Genomic DNA, 20,078 nt, shown 5'->3' on the forward strand with positions numbered 1-20,078 from the left:
TTTCCTTTGTTGTGCAGAAGCTTTTAAGTTTAATTAGGTCCCATTTGTTTATTTTTGCTTTTATTTCCAATATTCTGGGAGGTGGGTCATAGAGGATTCTGCTGTGATGTATGTCGGAGAGTGTTTTGCCTATGTTCTCCTCTAGGAGTTTTATAGTTTCTGGTCTTATGTTTAGATCTTTAATGCATTTTGAGTTTATTTTTGTGTATGGTGTTAGAAAGTGCTCTAGTTTTATTCTTTTACAAGTGGTTGACCAGTTTTCCCAGCACCACTTGTTAAAGAGATTGTCTTTACTCCATTGTATATTCTTGCCTCCTTTGTCAAAGATAAGGTGTCCATATGTGCGTGGATTTATCTCTGGGCTTTCTATTTTGTTCCATTGATCAATATTTCTGTCTTTGTGCCAGTACCATACTGTCTTGATGACTGTGGCTTTGTAATAGAGCCTGAAGTCAGGTAGGTTGATTCCTCCAGTTCCATTCTTCTTTCTCAAGATTGCTTTGGCTATTCGAGGTTTTTTGTATTTCCATACAAATTGTGAAATTATTTGTTCTAGCTCTGTGCAGAATACCACTGATAGCTTGATAGGGATTGCATTGAATCTATAAATTGCTTTGGGTAGTATACTCATTTTCACTATATTGATTCTTCCAATCCATGAACATGGTATATTTCTCCATCTATTAGTGTCCTCTTTGATTTCTTTCACCAGTGTTTTATAGTTTTCTATATATAGGTCTTTAGTTTCTTTAGGTAGATATATTCCTAAGTATTTTATTCTTTTTGTTGCAGTGGTGAATGGAATTGTTTCCTTAATTTCTCTTTCTGTTTTCTCATTACTAGTGTGTAGGAATGCAAGGGATTTCTGTGTGTTGATTTTATATCCTGCAACTTTACTATAATCATTGATTAGTTCTAGTAATTTTCTGGTGGAGTCTTTAGGGTTTTCTATGTAAAGGATCATGTCATCTGCAAACAGTGAGAGTTTTACTTCTTCTTTTCCAATTTGGATTCCTTTTATTTCTTTTTCTGCTCTGATTGCTGTGGCCAAAACTTCCAAAACTATGTTGAATAGTAATGGTGAAAGTGAGCACCCTTGTCTTGTTTCTGACTTTAGGGGAAATGCTTTCAATTTTTCACCATTGAGGATAATGTCTGCTGTGGGTTTGTCATATATAGCTTTTATTATGTTGAGGTATGTTCCTTCTATTCCTGCTTTCTGGAGAGTTCTTATCATAAATGGATGTGGAATTTTGTCAAAGGCTTTCTCTGCATCTATTGAGATAATCATATGGTTTTTGTTTTTCAATTTGTTAATGTGGTGTATAACATTGATTGATTTGTGGATATTGAAGAATCCTTGCATCCCTGGGATAAGCCCACTTGGTCATGGTGTATGATCTTTTTAATATATTGTTGGATTCTGATTGCTAGACTTTTGTTAAGGATTTTTGCATCTATGTTCACCAGTGATATTGGCCTGTAGTTTTCTTTTGTTGTGGGATCTTTGTCAGGTTTTGGTATTAGGGTGATGGTGGCCTCATGGAATGAGTTTGGAAGTTTACCTTCCTCTGCAATTTTCTGGAAGAGTTTGAGCAGGATAGGTGTTAGCTCTTCTCTAAATTTTTGGTAGAATTCAGCTGTGAAGCCGTCTGGACCTGGGCTTTTGTTTGCTGGAAGATTTCTGATTACAGTTTCAATTTCCGTGCTTGTGATGGGTCTGTTAAGATTTTCTATTTCTTCCTGGTCCAGTTTTGGAAAGTTGTACTTTTCTAAGAATTTGTCCATTTCTTCCACGTTGTCCATTTTATTGGCATATAATTGTTGATAGTAGTCTCTTATGATCCTTTGTATTTCTGTGTTGGCTGTTGTGATCTCTCCATTTTCATTTCTAATTTTATTGATTTGATTTTTCTCCCTTTGTTTCTTGATGAGTCTGGCTAATGGTTTGTCAATTTTATTTATCCTTTCAAAGAACCAGCTTTTGGCTTTGTTGATTTTTGCTACGGTCTCTTTTGTTTCTTTTGCATTTATTTCTGCCCTAATTTTTAAGATTTCTTTCCTTCTACTAACCCTGGGCTTCTTCATTTCTTCCTTTTCTAGTTGCTTTAGGTGTAGGGTTAGGTTATTTATTTGCCTTTTTTCTTGTTTCTTTAGGTATGCCTGTATTGCTATGAACTTTCCCCTTAGGACTGCTTTTAAAGTGTCCCACAGGTTTTGAGTTGTTGTGTTTTCATTTTCATTCGTTTCTATGCAAATTTTGATTTCTTTTTTGATTTCTTCTGTGATTTGTTGGTTATTCAGCAGCGTGTTGTTCAGCCTCCATATGTTGGAATTTTTAATGGTTTTTCTCCTGTAATTGAGATCTAATCTTACTGCATTGTTGTCAGAAAAGATGCTTGGAATGATTTCTATTTTTTTTGAATTTACCAAGGCTAGATTTATGGCCCAGGATGTGATCTATCCTGGAGAAGGTTCCATGTGCGCTTGAAAAAAAGGTGAAATTCATTGTTTTGCCATGAAATGTCCTATAGATATCAATTAGGTCTAACTGGTCTATTGTATGGTTTAACGTTTGTGTTTCCTTGTTAATTTTCTGTTTAGTTGATCTATCCATAGGTGTGAGTGGGGTATTAAAGTCTCCCACTATTATTGTGTTATTGTTAATTTCTCCTTTCATGCTTGTTAGCATTTGTCTTACATATTGTGGCGCTCCCGTGTTGGGTGCATATATATTTATAATTGTTATATATTCTTCTTGGATTGATCCTTTGATCATTATGTAGTGACCTTCTTTGTCTCTTTTCACAGCCTTTGTTTTAAAGTCTATTTTATCTGATATAAGTATTGCTACTCCTGCTTTCTTTGGTCCCTATTTGCATGGAAAATCTTTTTCCAGCCCTTCACTTTCAGTCTGTATGTGTCCCCTGTCTTGAGGTGGGTCTGTTGTAGACAACATATGTAGGGGTCTTGTTTTTGTGTCCATTCAGCCAGTCTTTTTCTTTTGGTTGGGGCATTCAACCCATTTACATTTAAGGTAATTACTGATAAGTATGATCCCGTTGTCATTTACTTTATTGTTTTGGGTTCGAGTTTATACACTGTTTTTGTGTTTCCTGTCTAGAGAATATCCTTTAGTATTTGTTGGAGAGCTGGTTTGGTGGTGCTGAATTCTCTCAGCTTTTGCTTGTCTGAGAAGCTTTTGATTTCTCCTTCATATTTGAATGAGATCCTTGCTGGGTACAATAATCTGGGCTGTAGGTTATTTTCTTTCATCACTTTGAGTATGTCTTGCCATTCCCTCCTGGCTTGAAGAGTTTCTATTGAAAGATCAGCTGTTATCCTAATGGGAATTCCCTTGTGTGTTATTTGTTGTTTTTCCCTTGCTGCTCTTAATATTTGTTCTTTGTGTTTGATCTTTGTTAATTTGATTAATATGTGTCTTGGGGTGTTTCACCTTGGGTTTATCCTGTTTGGGACTCTCTGGGTTTCTTGGACTTGGGTGATTATTTCCTTCCCCATTTTAAGGAAGTTTTCAACTATTATCTCCTCAAGTATTTTCTCATGGTCTTTCTTTTTGTCTTCTTCTTTTGGGACCCCTATGATTCGAATGTTGTAGTGTTTAATATTGTCCTGGAGGTCTCTGAGATTGTCCTCATTTCTTTTAATTCGTTTTTCTTTTATCCTCTCTGATTCATTTATTTCTATCATTCTATCTTCTAATTCACTGATCCTATCTTCTGCCTCTGTTATTCTACTATTTGTTGCCTCCAGAGTGTTTTTAATTTCATTTATTGCATTATTCATTATATATTGACTCTTTTTATTTCTTCTAGGTCCTTGTTAAACCTTTCTTGCATCTTCTCAATCTTTGTCTCCAAGCTGTTTATCTGTGATTCCATTTTGATTTCAAGATTTTGGATCAATTTCACTATCATTATTCGGAATTCTTTATGAGGTAGATTCCCTATCTCTTCCTCTTTTGTTTGGTTTGGTGGGCATTGATCCTGTTCCTTTATCTGCTGGGTATTCCTCTGTCTCTTCATCTTGTTTAAATTGCTGAGTTTGGGGTGTCCTTTCTGTATTCTGGCAGTTTGTGGAGTTCTCTTTATTGTGGTTTTTCCTTGCTGTGTGTGGGTTTGTACAGGTGGCTTGTCAAGGTTTCTTGGTTAGGGAAGCTTGTGTCAGTGTTCTGGTGGGTGGAGCTGTATTTCTTCTCTCTCCTTTCGAAGACTTGGGTTGCTTTTCTGGGTGCCTTAAGTCCTCTGCCGGCATTCAGAAGTTGTTTTGTGGAATTTACTCGGCGTTTAAATGTTCTTTTGATGAATTTGTGGGGGAGAAAGCATTCTCCCCGTCCTACTCCTCTGCCACCTTAGCTCCTCCTCCAATCTTTGGTTTTTGAATGCTGAATTTTAAGCAGCTTTTTCAATCTCCTCTTTCACCTTCATCAAGAGGCTCTTTAGTTCCTCTTCATTTTCTGCCATAAGTATGGGGTCACCTGTATATCTGAGGTTACTGATATTTCTCCCCACAATCTTGATTCCAGTTTCTGCTTCATCCAGCCCAGCATTTCGCATGATGTATTCTACATGTAAATTAAATAAGCAGAGTACAATATACAGCCTTGATGTACTCCTTTCCCAATTTGTAACTAGTCCATTGTTTCATGTCCACTTCTAACTGTTGCTTCTTTACCTGCATGCAGGTTTCTCAGGAGGCAGCTAAGGTGGTCTGTTATTCCCATCTCTTTATGAATATTCCAGAACTTTTTGTGATGCACACAGTCAAAGACTTTGGCATAAGTGAAGCAGAAATAGATGTTCCTCTGGAATTCTCTTGCTTTTTCTATGGTCCAACAGATGTTGGCAATTTGATCTCTGGTTCTTCTGCCTTTTCTAAATCCAGCTTGAATATCTGGAAGTTCTCGGCTCATGTACTGTTGAAGCCTCACTTGGAGAATTTTGAGCATTACTTGGTAGTGTGTGAGATGAGTACAATTGTGTGGTAATTTGAATATTCTTTGGCATTGCCCTTCTTCGGGATTGGAATGAAAACAGACAGTTCCCAGTCCTGTGGCCACTGCTAAGTTTTCCAAATTTGCTGGCATATTGAGTGCAGAACTTTCACAGCATCATCTTTTAGGATTTGAAATAGCTGAGCCAGAATTCCATCACCTCCACTAGCTTTGTTCATAGTGATGCTTCCTAAGATCCACTTTATATTGCACCAAGATGTCTGGCTCTAGGTGAGTGATCACACCATCATGATTATCTGGGTCATGAAGATCTTTTTTGTATAGTTGTTCTGTGTATTCTTGCCACATCTTAGTATCTTCTGCTTCTGTTAGGTTCATACTATTTCTGTCCTTTATTGTGCCCATTCTTTCCATGAAATGTTCCTTGGTATCTCTACTTTTCTTGAAGAGGCCTCTAGTCTTTCCCATTCTATTGTTTTCCTCTATTTCTCTGCATTCATCATTTAGGAAGGCTTTCTTATCTCTCTTTGCTATTCTTTGGAACTCTGCATTCAGGTGGGTTTATCTTTCCTTTTCTCTTTTGTGTTTCACTTCTCTTCTTTTCTCAGCTATTTGTAAGGCCTCTTCAGACAACCATTTTGCCTTTTTGCAGTTCTTTTTCTTGGGGATGATTTTGATCACCACTTCCTGTACAATGCAACGAACCTCTGTCCATAGTTCTTCAGGCACTCTGTCTATCAAATCTATTCAAGATGATAGTATGTTTTTTTATTCTTCAACTTGTTGATATTGTGTATAACACTGATTAATTTTCGGGTTATAAAAAATCCTTGCATCCATGGGATAAATTCAATTTGTTTATTGTGTATGATCCTTTTAATATACTGTTGGATTCAAACTGCTAGTATTTATTTATCTGTTTCTTAAGGGGGTTTGACCATCATTTTAAAAAATTATTTCATTTGAAAAAAATTTCCTCTGATGTCATTTTGTTTAACTTTTTTTATTTCTTTGCAATTAGGTGATGCAGTTACCTATCTTGGTCTTGAAGTGGTATTTTTCTGTGGGAGCATCTCTATGCAGTCTGTGTGTGCCCAGTGTCTGTGCTAGGAGAACTAAATCTGAAGTGAGCATTGCTCATGCCTTCTCCCAATATGCTGGCAGTTACCACCTTGATAATCCTATCAAGGATTGGGAGTCTAGAAATGGAGAAGCAAGAGCCTTCCCTAGGTGTGAAATAGGTCCTTTCCTATGCTTGATTGCCATCAACCACTCTTCTGACAGTAGAATCAAGGCCCAAGTTGCTAAAGCGGAAGTCCTGAATTTCAGGTCTGAGGTGGTTCCATTCCCTCTCAGTGTGCATTTTCCCCTCTTAAAGGGTACTTCCACTCTAATTGAGATTGGTGCCAGAGCAAAAGGGGCTGTTAGAGTATGGGATGTGTGCTGGGATGATCCCATCTAGTCAGAGCCTGAAGCAGTTTCTAACCCACATACTCACTGCCAATAGCTGCCCTTGCCCCACTCGGATGCAAGGTCAGATATAAGCCATCTCTGCTTCATTCAAGTATGTACATCTCTGCCTCCCAGCAACACCACCTTCACCACAGGAGAGAAATACTGGAACAATAGGGGCTGGAGAAGTCGCCAGATGCAGGTGAGACATGCTTTGGGATGGTCCTGGCATGCCAGTCTGAGCTTCATGTAGCTCCCAGTCTGCCACTTCCTCACATACACCAGTAATGACCACCCTTGCTCTGTTCAGATGCTGGAATGTTCAGGGCCAAGCAATCTCCATCCCCCTTCATCCAAAATGTGCACTCTCCTCAGCAACAGAGACTTTTTATCTAGTGGAGAACTGAGCCAGAGAGAGAGGGGGGAGCTGGAACAGGCACACAATGCAGGCTATGGTATGTGCTATGATGGTCACAGATAACCAGCTAGAACCACAGAACATTACCAATCTGCCTACTCTACCTTTATCCCAAGAGTCAGAAAACATGTATGCTTGTTGTTCATGAGCAGTGTCTTATTTTCCTATAGTCCTCCAATATGTTTTACATGATTTTAAACCATCTAGGGGAACTCATCTTCACAGTGACACACCCCAGGGCTGGGGCATTGGACTCAAACCTCTCACTTGCTAAGAGATTCCTGGTGCCTATAATACCTCCTATTTTTCTGTGTCTCCTCCAAGGGGCATGAGTCTCAACATCATTGCTTTTCCTTCCTTCTTCCTGATTCTGTGTTAATCTTTCTTTACAGCCTTGGTCATAGAAGAGACTTCCAGATAGTCTCCAGTGTTGCTCCACATGTAGTTGTATTTTTCTATCTGTTTGTGGGGATGATGAGCTTAGCATCCTCTTACTCTGCCATCTCTATCTCCTCTCTGGGCTTGATATTTTTAGATTGCATATTCTGCATGTATTCAAAAATACTGCATGAGATTATGCAGTACTTGTCTTTTTGAAACGGGTTTATTTCACTTAGTATAATGTGTACGGTGACTGCAGCCTTGAAATTAAAAATTGCTCGCTCCTTGGTAGAAAAACAATGACAAACATAGACAGCATATTAAAAAGCAGAGATATAACTTTTTGAACAAAAGCTATGGCCTTTCTAGTAGTCATGTACAGATGTGAGAGATGGAGCATAAAAAAGGCTGAAGGCCAAAGAATTAATGCTTTTGAATTGTGGTTCTAGAGAAGAATCTTGAGATTCCCTTGGACTGCAAGGACAATCAAACCAGTCAATTGTAAAGGAAATCAGTCCTGAATATTCACTGGAAGGACTTATGCTGAAGCTAAAACTCCAATACTTTGGTCACATGATGTGAAGCACCTACTCATTGGAAAAGACCCTGATGCTTGGAAGATTGAAGGCAAGAGGAGAAGTGGGCAACAGAGGATGAGATGTTTGATGGCATCACTGACTCAATGGACATGAATTTGAGCAAGCTCCAGGAGATAGTGAAGAACAGTGAAGTTTGGTGTGCTGCAGTCCATGGGGTTGCAGAGTCGGACATGACTTACTGACTAAAAAATAAAAACAATGTCCTATAGGTTCATCTATGTTGTTACAAATGACATTTCCCTTTTTAAGTCTGAATAATATTCCATTTTATTTATTAAGCACATCTTCTTTATACATTCATCCATCAAAAGACACGTGAGTTATTTCTGTATCTTGGCTATTATGAACAATGCTGAATGAACATGGAAGTACAGAGATCTTATTGAAATAATTCATTACCCTTGACTATATACCATGATGAGGGAATTCAGGATCATATGGTAATCTTATGTTTAATTTTTTTTTTTTTTTTGAGGAATCTCTAAACTGTTTTTCACAGTAGTTGTATCAATTTACAATCTCACCAACAGTGTACAAGGATTGCCTTTTCTCTACATCTTTCCAATAGTTGTTATGTTTTGTCTTTCTGATATAGCCATTGTAACAGGTATGAGGTGATTGCTCACTGTGATTTGGATTTGAATTTCCCTGATGAGTAGTGAATTTAGCATGTATCTTTTGACTTTTTTATATACCTGTTGACCATTTGCATATCTTTTATTTGAGAAATGTCTATTCAGATCTTTTGTCCATTTTTAAATTGAGTTCTTTAGGTTTTTGTTGTTGAATTGTATGTGTCTATGTAGCTTGTCTATTAACTTCCCCTTATCAGGTATGTGACTTACAAATATATCCTCCCATTTCACAGTCTACATTTTAACTCTTGATTGTTTTCAGTTTGATAGAATCCCTTTGTCTATTTTTGCTTTTATTTCTTGTGCTTATGGTTGTATATCTAAAAAGTCATTGCCCAGACCAATATCAAGAAACTTGCCCCCAATGAAGAACACATTGTTGGTATAGATGCTGTGATGGAGGGTCCAGCCACAAAAGACATTGTCATCACACACAGTAGGTCGTGCCACAGGAACATGAAACAGCCGGGTGCTGAGTCTGTGGCAGACAGGTCCTGAGCTGCAGCATGCAGGATTCATTCCCTAGGCAGAGCACCATGGTTCTACACATTCCACACAGCTACTTGGTACCAGACCTGGGACTGACAGAGGCAGCCCAGAAACCAGGTAGCAGCACAACCACCTATATTCCTAAACTTGCAATGTCCCAACCTTCAGCTCAAGTCTAGTCCACCTCACAACCTTGCATAGGATCTTGGACTAACACAGCAGTGAGAGATGTGCAACCTTGGTCTGCTTCTGAGCAAATCTGTGGATTCCTACATAGGCACCATATGGTTTCACTATGACCATACAAATCTCACTTGCTTTAGCAATCACTTCCTTTGTTGTCCAGTCACTAAGTCATGTCCCACTCTGTGACCCCATGGACTGCATCATGCCAGGCTTCCCTGTCCTTCACCACCTCCTGGAATTTGCTCAGTCTTATGTCCGTTGAGTCAATGATGCCATCCAACCATCTCATCCTCTATCACCCACTTCTCCTCTTGCCCTCAATCATTCCCAGCATCAGTCTACTAGACTCATAGTTCCAAACAGATGTAAAACAATGCTAAAGAAATTAAGAAAGATTATCAATAGAAATATAGATCATTGTAACAATAAAGTATAAAAAAATAAAGATGAACTGATCAAAATTAGACAATTCAATTGCTGAGATAAAAACCAATCTAGAAGCAATGAATATCAGACTAAATAGGATAAAACAATGGATAAGTAATCTGGAAGATAGAATAATGGAAATCACCCAGTCAGAACATCTGACAGACAAATTGAAAAAAGAAAAGAAGGAAAGCATCATAGGAGATATATGGAATAATATAAAACATACAACTTAGGCATAACAGGGACTCCAGAAAAGGAAATAGAGGGGCCCTAAAAAGTATCTGAATAAATTGTGACAAAAAACTTCCCCAAACTAAAGAAGAAAACAAATATCAAGGTACAAGAAGTATAGAGGGCCCCAAAAAGTATCAACCCAAACAGATTTACACCAAAGCATGAAAATTGAAATGGCAAAAGTGAAAGATAGAGGATTCTGAAGGCAGCAGGATAAAAACAGTCAGTTATAAGGAAATCCCCATAAGGCTATTAATTGATTTTTATTTATATATAAACAATCAAAATTCATGCTTATCAGCCAAAGGATAAGCATGAAGATGTATATTTAACAGGACTTCTAATTCACAAAATGTGGAAAAAGGTTTAAAAATGTAGATCTTTTATAATGTGTTTGAAGTTGTTTGACTGTCAGTTCAAAGCAAGTAGATATAGTTATGAGTCAACATATTTGAACTCCATGGTAACCACAAATCAATAATACAGTTGATTCACACACACACACACACAAAAATCAAGCATTCTACCAAAAAAAAAAAAAAATCATTAAATCAGAAGAGGAAAACAAAAAAGGAAGAAGAAATGAACAAAGAAAAACTACAAAAACTGGAAAACAAGGTTTAAAATAACAATACATGCATAGTTATCAGTAAGTACTTTAGATGTCAGTGGACTAAAAGCTCCAATCAAAAAACGTAGAGTGACAGATTGGATTACAAAAGCAAGAACCTACAATATGCTGCCTGTAAGAGACTCATTTTAAGAGGAAGGACAGGGGCTTCTGGTTCAACATGGTGGAGTATAAAAAGGTGCACTCACCTCCTTCTGAGAGAACACCAAAATTTCAACTAGCTGTTGAACAATCAATGACAGAATGATGCTGGAACCCACCAAAAAAAAGATATCCCACGTCCAAAGGCAAAGAAGAAGCCACAGCAAGATGGTAAAAGGGGCACAATCATGATAAAATCAAATCTCATACCCATTGGTTGGGTGACCCACAGGCCAGAGAACAATAATACCAAAGAAGTTCTCCACTGTTGTGAAGGTTCTGAACCCCACGCCAGACTTCCCAGCCTGGGGATCTGACAAAAGGACTGAGACTCCCCAGGGAATCTGGCCTTGAGGACCAGCGGGATTTGATTATAGGACTTCTAGAGGACTGGGGGAAACAGAGACTCCACTCTTGCAAGGCACAAACAAAATTTTGCATGCACCAAGACCCAGAGGAGAGGAGCAGTGACCTCAGAGAAGACTGAACCAAAACTACCTGCTAATGTTGGATGGTCTCCTGTGGAGGAGTGGATTGGCAGGGACACAATAAAAAGTCAGAAAGTTATATCCCAGGTGAAGGGACAAGATAAAAATCCCAGAAAAACTAAGTGAAGTAGAGATAAGCAACCTTCCAGAAAAAGAATTCAGAATATTGATAGTGAAGACAATCCAGGATCTCAGGAAAATAATGGAGGCAAAGATTGAGAAGATGCAAGAAATTTTTGCCGAAGAACTAAAGAACAGAGATGAATAATGCACTAGAAGGAATCAGTAGCAGAATAACTGAGGCAGAAGAATGGATAAATGACCTACAGGGCAGAATTTTGGAAATCACTACCACAGAAGAGAATATAGAAAAAGGAAAGAAAAAAAAAATATTAAGAGCCTAAGAGACCTCTGGGAAAACATTAAACACACCAACATTCACATTGTAGGGGGCCCAGAAGGAGAAGAGAGATAGGACTTGAGAAAATATTTGAAGAGATAATAGCTAAAAACTTCCTGAACATGGGAAAGGAAATAATCAACCAGGTCCAGGAAGCACAGAGAGTCCCAAGAAGGATAAACCCAAGGAAGAACACACTGAGATGCATAGTAATCAAACTGACAAAAATTAAAGACACACATAAAATATTAAAAGCAACAAGGGAAAAATGACAACTAACATACAAGGGAACTCCCACCAGGCTATCAGCTGATTTCTCAACAGAAACTCTACAAGCCAGAAGGGAATGGCATGATATATTTAAAGTGATGAAAGGGAAGAACCTACAACCCAGAATACTCTGCCCAGCAAGACTTTCTTTCAGATTTGATGGAGAAATCAAAAGCTTTCCAGACAAGCAAAAGTTAAAAGAATTCAGCACCACAAAGCCAGCTTTACAACAATTTCAAAAGGAACTTCTCTAGGCAGGAAACACAAGAGAAGGAAAAGATCTCCAAAAAATAAACCCAAAACAATTAAGGAAACAATAACTGTTTATAAATAATAATATGATGTATAATGCTAATGATAATAGTATGATGTATATAAGGATCATACCTATTGATAATTACTTAAATGTAAATGGATTATATACACCAACCAAAAGACATAGACTGACTGGGTGGATGAAAACATGTGCATGTGTGCACTTCCACTTACCAGATCACTCTGCTTGACCCCCCACCACCACATTGTATGTAATTATCTTATATTATTTTTTACTATTGTGACTGTTACTCACTTAATACCATTGTATCATGATTGATCAAGAGAAAGATAATAGAACTCTATATTGTGAAAACTAGGATCTAATAGAAAAACAGGTAATCACTTTTTAAAACCAGATGCATATCAAAAATATCTTGGCATTTTTTTGAAAAATACAAATTCTCAGATATTGCTTTTTTTCTCCAGAACACCAGATATATTTCCTATGAGCAGTCATGTTTAAAAACAACTGGATTATATGATGATCTTTTGCTTTTATCTAGTTTGTTTCACTTTTTCTATTTCATATTCAGTGCTCCCATTTCATTTAGTTTATGTTCTCCAATTTCTCCACCTCTTCTTTTTTTTGAATGTTCTTTCTCAAGCCTTTATCAGGTGTAGTAAAAAAGCTTTTGTGTACGTATATGTATGCATATATATGTATGCATATTACATATTTTAGAAAACTCATGAATTTTTGCCTAACAAAAAATATTATGACACTTTAATTCCACTTGTTTCACTTTGTATGAATAGAATGCTATATTTCTAATTAAAAAATAAATATGCAACAAGCAAGAAAGGTTTAATGTATAGTATAGGGAACAGTAGTCTATATCTTGTAATAACCTATGATGGAAAATGATTTCAAAAATAATATATGTGTATCCGTATAACTGAATCACCTTGTAAGTCAACTATGCTTCAATAAAATATATCTTTTTTCAAAGATAAAGGACACACACAGAAACTGAAAGTGAGAGGATGGAAAAAGATATTTCATGCAGTTGAAAATGATAAGTAAATGGGGGTAGCAGTACTCATATCAAACAAAGTAGATATTAAAACAAAGGCCATAAAGAAAGAAAAAGAACATTATATTATTGAAAAGGGATCAATACAAGAAGAAACTATTATACTTGTTAAATATATGCACCCAATATAGAAACACCTAAGTATGTAAAATAAATACTAACAGACATAAAAGGAGAAAGGGACAGTAATACAACAACAGTAAGAGCCTTTAACACCAAGTGACATCAATGGACAGATCACTTAGACAGAAAATTCAATAAGACACCAGAGATCCTAAATGATACATTAGACCAGTTGGACTTAACTGATATCTATAAGACACACCATCCTAAAAACAAAACCAAAGACCAAAATGCATTCTTTTCAAGTATGCATGAAATGTTCTCTAGGATAGATCATTATCTAGGTAACAAAGGCCTCACAAATTTAAGATGATAGAAATAATTTCAAATATCTTTTCTGACCACAACACTATGAAACTAGAAATTATGAAAGGAAAAACAGAAACAGAAAAAAACACATGGACACTAAACATGCTACTAAAGTAATCAATGGGTCAATGATGAAATCGAAGAAGAAATCAGAACATATCTTAAGATAAGCAAAAATGAAAATACAACCTTATAAAATTTATGGGGTGACACAAAAGTAGTTAGTTTTAAGAGGCAAGTTTATAATGATACAATTCTTCCTCAAGAAACAAGAAAAATCTAAAATAAACAACTTTACTTACTGCTTCAAATAATTAAAAAACAAAAAACCAACAGTCAGTGGAAGGAAAGAAATAATGAAGATCAGAGAGAAAATAAATAAGAGATTTAAAATAACAAGAGAAAAGATCAATAAAGTTAAGAACTGTTTTGTTTGTTTTGTGAAAGGTGAAGTTAACAAAGGTCTAGTCAGGCTTACTTGTAAGCAAAGAGAGAGCACCCAAATAAACAAAATAAGAAAATAATGTAGATAAATATCTGATACTGCAGAGATTTTAAAAATGGCAAGGGAATACTGTGTGAAGCTATGTACTAAAAAAGTGGACAACATGAGGGGAATGGACAAATTTCTAGAAACACATAGCCTGCCAAAACTGATTCAAGACGAGACAGATAAATTTGAATACAATGATCACTAGAAGTATGATAAAATTTGTAATTTAAGAAACTTCCTGCAAACAAAAGTCTACAAACAGATGGCTTCAGTGGGGAATTCTGTGAAACATACATATAAAGAAGAGCTTATACATATTCTTCTGAAACCATTCCAAAAAAATTGAAGAGGATGAAACACTCCCAAATTCATTCTATGGAGCCACCACCACCCTGATACTAACACCAAAGACACTACAAAAAATAAAATAAAATTATAGGCCAATATCTTTGATGAATATTCATGCAAAATCCTTAACAAAATACTAGCAAATCAAATCCAACATTACCTAAAAAGGATCATGCATCATGATAAATTTGGATTAATTGTAGAAAGTTCAATATATGCAAAACAATCAATGTGGTACACCACTTTAAAAAAGGAAAGTAAAAACCATATGATCATTTCAATAGAGGCAGAAAAAGCATGTGACAAAATTCAACATCTATTCATGATAGATACTCACCAAATTAAGTATAGAAGGAATGTATGTCAACATACTAAAAATTACTTATGATGAACTCACACCCAACGCAATACTCAACACTGAAAAGCTGAAAGCGTTTCAGCTAAATGCAGGAATAAAACAAGCATGCCCACTCTAACAACTTCTACTCAACACAGTATTGAAATATCTAGCTACTTCAATCAGACAGGGGAAAAAGGTAGCTTACTTGGAAAGGAAGAGATAAAACTGTCACTATTTGTAGCTGACATGATCTTCCATGCATAGAAAACATCCTATAGTCTCCACACAAAAGCTATTAGAACTAATAAATAAATTAAGAAAGTTACCAGGATGCAAGATTAGTCTGCAGAAATCTGTTGCATTTCTTTACACTAGCAATGAAATATCAGAAAATGAAAGTATAAAAACAATACCATTTAAGGTCATATCAAAAAATTTTAGGAATGATCTAAACCCAGAAGGTGAAAGCTATAAAATACTCAAAGAAATTGAAGATAATTCAAAGAAATGGAAATATATCTCATGCTCGTATGTTGGAAGAATCAATGTGTTAAAATGGCCACATTATGCAAAGTTATCTATAGATTTAATACAATCCCTCTCAAAGTACCCCTGACACTTTTCACAGAACTAGAGCAAATAATCCTAAAATTTCTATGAAGCCACAAAAGACCCTAGATTGCCAAAGCAATTCTGATAGAAAAGAAAAAAGCTGGAGGCATAACCTTTGCAGAATTCACACTATACTAAAAAATTACAGGAACCCAACATTGTGGTATTGGCACAGAAACAGACATATAGATCAATGAAACAGAATAGAGAGCCAAGAAATAAACCCACACACCTATGGTCAGTTCATTTAAGACAAGGTAGGCAAGAATATACAATGGAGAAAAGACAGTCTCTCCAACAAATGGTGTTGGAAAAGTTGGACAGTTTAATATAAATCAGTGAAATTAGAACACGCCATCACAGCATATGCAAAAATACACTCAAAATGGCATAAAGGCCTAAATATTTATAAGGCATGACACCATACAACTCCTAGAGGAGAACATAGGCAAAACATACTCAGATATAAATCTTAATAACATTTTCTTAGATCAGTCTCTCAATGCAAATGGAATAAAAGCAAAAATAAATGAGTTGGACCTCATGAAACTTAAAATTTTTGCACAGAAATGAGAACCATCAGGAAAGAGAAAGCTGTGAAATGGAAGAGAATATTTGCAAATGATGCTACCAATGATGGATTAATTTCCGAAATACACAAGCAGTTCATACAACTCAACATTGAGAAAACTAACAACACAGTCAACAAACGGACAGAAGACGCAAATAGACATTTATCCGAGGAAGACATATGAATGGCCATCAGGGACATGAAAAGATGCTCAACATTGCTCATTATTAGAGAAATGCAAATCAAAACCACAGTGAGATATCACCTTACACTGGTCAAAATGGCTATCATCAAAATCTACAAATAACATGCTAAAGAAGGTATGGAGAAAAGGGAACCCTCATACTCTGTTGGTGAGAATGTAAACTGCTGCAGCCACTGTTGAAAATATTATGCAGGTTCCTCAGAAAAGTGAACGTAGAGCTACTATATAACCCAGCAATCCTATACCTGGCTATATTATCCAGAAAAGACAAAAACTCTAATTTGAAAAAGTACATACACACCAAAGTTCATAGAGGTACTATTTAAACAAAAGCCACTACATTAAAAAAAAAATTCAAGTGCCCATCAACAGAGGACTGGTTTAAGAAGGTGTAGTGTAGTGTGTGTGTATGCTTTCAAGGTCGTTTGGTGGGCAAAGAGTCCACCTGCAACACAGGAGACACAGGTTTGATCCCTGGGTTGGGAAGATCCCCTGGAGGAGGGCATGACAACCCACTCCAGCACGCATGTATGCTAAGTCACTTCAGTACTGTCAGACTCTTTGCAACCCTATGGACTGTAGCTTGCCAAGCCCCTTTGTCCATGGAATTCTCCAGGCAAGAATCCTGAAGTGGCAGGCACGCTCTTTACTACTAGCACCACCTGGGAAGACTATACATATGTGAATACACACACACACACACACACACACACACACACACACATGTATATTGCTTTACTAGCGTGTGAGATGAGTGCAATACTGTGGTAGTTTAAGCATTCTTTGGCTTTGCCTTTCTTTGGGATTGGAATGAAAACTGACCTTTTCCAGTCCTGTGGCCACTGCTGCATTTTCCAAATTTGCTGTCATATTGAGTGCAACACTTTCACAGCATCATCTTTCAGGATTTGAAATAGCTCAACTGGAACTCTATCACCTCCACTGGCTTTGTTTGTAGTGATGCTTCCTAAGGCCCACTTCACTTCACATTCCAGGATGTCTGGCTCTAGGAGAGTGATCACACTATTGTGATTATCTGAGTCATGAAGATCTTTTTTTGGAAAGTTCTTGCCACCTCTTCTTAATATCTTCTGCTTCTGTTAGGTCCATACCATTTCTGCCCTTTATTGAGCCCATCTTTGCATGAAATGTTCCCTTGGTATCTCTAGTTTTCTTGAAGAGATCTCTAGTCTTTCCCATTGTATTGTTTTCCTCTACTTCTTTGCACTGGTCACTGAGCAAGGCTTTCTTATCTCTCCTGGAACTCTGCATTCAAATGGGCATATCTTTCCTTTTCTCCTTTGCATTTCACTTCTCTTTTTTCACAGCTAGTTGTAAGGCCTCTTCAGCCATTTTGCTTTTTTGTTTTTCTTTTTCTTGGGGGTGGTCTTGCTCTCTGTCTCCTGTACAATGTCATGAACCTCTGTCCATAGCTCATCAGACACTCTATCAGATCTAGTCCCTTAAATCTATTTTTCACTTCCACTGTATAATCATAAGGGATTTGATTTAGGTCATACCTGAATGGTCTAGTGGTTTTCCCTACAGGCTTCAACAATACGTGAACTGTGAAATTCCAGATGTTCAAGCTGGTTTTAGAAAAGGCAGAGGAAGCAGAGATCAAATTCCCAACATCCGATGGATCATCAAAAAAGCAAGAGAGTTCCAGAAAAACATCTGTTGCTGCTTTATTGACAATGCTAAAGCCTTTGACTGTGTGGATCACAATAAACTGTGGAAAATTATGAAAGAGATGCGAATACCAGACCACCTGACCTGCCTCTTGAGAAATTTCTATGCAGGTCAGGAAGCAACAGTTAGAACTGGACATGGGACAACAGACGGGTTCCAAATAGGAAAAGGAGTATGTCAAGGCTATATATTGTCACCCTGCTTATTGAGCTTCTGTGCAGAGTACATCATGAGAAATGCTGGGCTGGAAGAAGCACAATCTGGAATCAAGATTGCCAGGAGAAATATCAATAACCTCAGATATGCAGATGACACCACCCTTATGGCAGAAAGTGAAGAGGAACTAAAGAGCCTCTTGATGCAAGTGAAACAGGAGAGTGAAAAATTTGGCTTAAAGCTCAACATTCAGAAAACAAAGATCATGGCATCTGGTCCCATCACTTCATGGGAAATAGATGGGGAAACAGTGGAAACAGTGTCAGACTTTATTTTGGGGGCTCCAAAATCACTGAGGATGGTGACTGCAGCCATGAAATTAAAAGACGCTTACTCCTTGGAAGAAAAGTTATGGCCAACCTAGACAGCATATTAAAAAGCAGAGATATTACTTTGCCAACAAAGGTCCGTCTAGTCAAGGCTATGGTTTTTCCAGTGTTCATGTATGGATGTGAGTCTTGGACTGTAAAGAAAGCTGAGCACCGAAAATTGATGCTTTTGAACTGTGGTATTGGAGAAGATTCTTGGGAGTCCCTTGGACTGCAAGGAGATCCAATCAGTCCATCCTAAAGGTAATCAGTCCTGAATGTTCATTGTAAGGCCTGATGCTGAAGCTGAAACTCCAATACTTTGGCCACCTGATGCAAAGAATTGACTCATTTGAAAAGATCCTGATGCTGGGAAAAATTGAAGGTGGGAGGAGAAGGGGATGATAGAGGATGAGATGGTTGGATGGCTTCACCGACTCAATGGACATGAGTTTGAGTAAACTCCCTTATGTTGGTGATGGACAGGGAAGCCTGGCATGCTGCAGTCCATGGGGTCACAAAGAGTCATACGTGACTGAGTGACTGAACTGAACTGAACTAATATACATATATACTATAGACTATATTATACTATACTATGTATATGTAAATAGTCTATACTATGTATATATACTTTACACATATGTATATATAATATACCAGAGAAGGCAATGGCACCCCACTCCAGTACTCTTGCCTGGAAAATCCCATGGACGGAGGAGCCTGGTAGGCTGCAGTCCATGGGGTCGCTAAGAGTCGGACAGGACTGAGCGACTTCACTTTCACTTTTCACTTTCATCCATTGGAGAAGGAAATGGCAACCCACTTCAGTGTTCTTGCCTGGAGAATCCCAGGGACAGGGGAGCCTGGTGGGCTGCCGTCTATGGGGTCGCACAGAGTCGGACACGACTGAAGTGACTTAGCAGCAGCAGCATATATAATATACATATATATACATATATGTGGTTATTTTTCAGCCATAAAAAAGAATGAAATATTGCCATTTTCAGCAATATGCATGGGCTTAGAATATGTACTTAATGATGTAAATCAGACAAAGACAAATATATGATATCACTCACATGTGGAATCTAAAAAATAATAAAAAAGAATCTATATACAAAACAGAAACAGACTCATAGACATATAAAAGAAACTCATGGTTACTAAAGGGGAAGGTATTATGAGAGGGATAATTTAGATTTATGGGATTAACAGATACAAGCTACTGATGCTGGGAGGGATTGGGGGCAAGGGAAGAAGGGGACAACAGAGGATGAGATGGCTGGATGGCATCACTGACTCGATGGACGTGAGTCTGAGTGAACTCTGGGAGTTGGTGATGGACAGGGAGGCCTGGCGTGCTGTGATTCATGGGGTTGCAAAGAGTCGGACACGACTGAGCGACTGATCTGATATCTGATCTGATGCATCAAATAGGTAAGAAACAAGGAACTACTATATAGCACAGGGAGTTATATTCACTATCTTGTAATAACTTGAAATGGAAAATAATCTTGTAAGAAATACACATGTATAAATATAACTTCAAATATGTAATATATATATATATATATATATATATATATACACAAGTATGTGTATTATGTATCATATTGTGTCAGTTTCAGGTATTCACTAAAATGATTCAGTTCATTTTACTTTACACCTAAAACTAACACAACACTGTAAATACTTCAATAAAAGAAAAGCTTCCCTCTATGTTTTCTTCTAGTAGCTTTATAGTTTCTGGTCTTACATTTAGGACATAAATTCAATTT

General features: G+C 37.2%; 1 protein-coding gene across 3 annotated transcripts in view; it reads left to right on the top strand.

The window, feature by feature from the left end:
• KLF8 (KLF transcription factor 8) overlaps window positions 1-20,078 on the top strand; it is a 353,812-nt gene that overhangs the window by 311,551 nt on the left and 22,183 nt on the right. The window contains exon 6 of one of the 3 annotated variants that reach the window (XM_070365872.1): window positions 7,676-10,042. The exons of the other annotated variants lie outside the window; for them this stretch is intronic. Coding sequence (XP_070221973.1) covers window positions 7,676-7,731 — 56 coding nt within the window. The 3' untranslated portion in view covers window positions 7,732-10,042. Of the gene's footprint in view, window positions 1-7,675; window positions 10,043-20,078 lie in introns of those variants that run through there. 3 annotated transcript variants of the gene reach the window in all.

This window comes from Bos mutus, chromosome X, assembly GCF_027580195.1.
Source record: "Bos mutus isolate GX-2022 chromosome X, NWIPB_WYAK_1.1, whole genome shotgun sequence".
Classification (NCBI taxonomy): Eukaryota; Metazoa; Chordata; class Mammalia; order Artiodactyla; family Bovidae; genus Bos; species Bos mutus.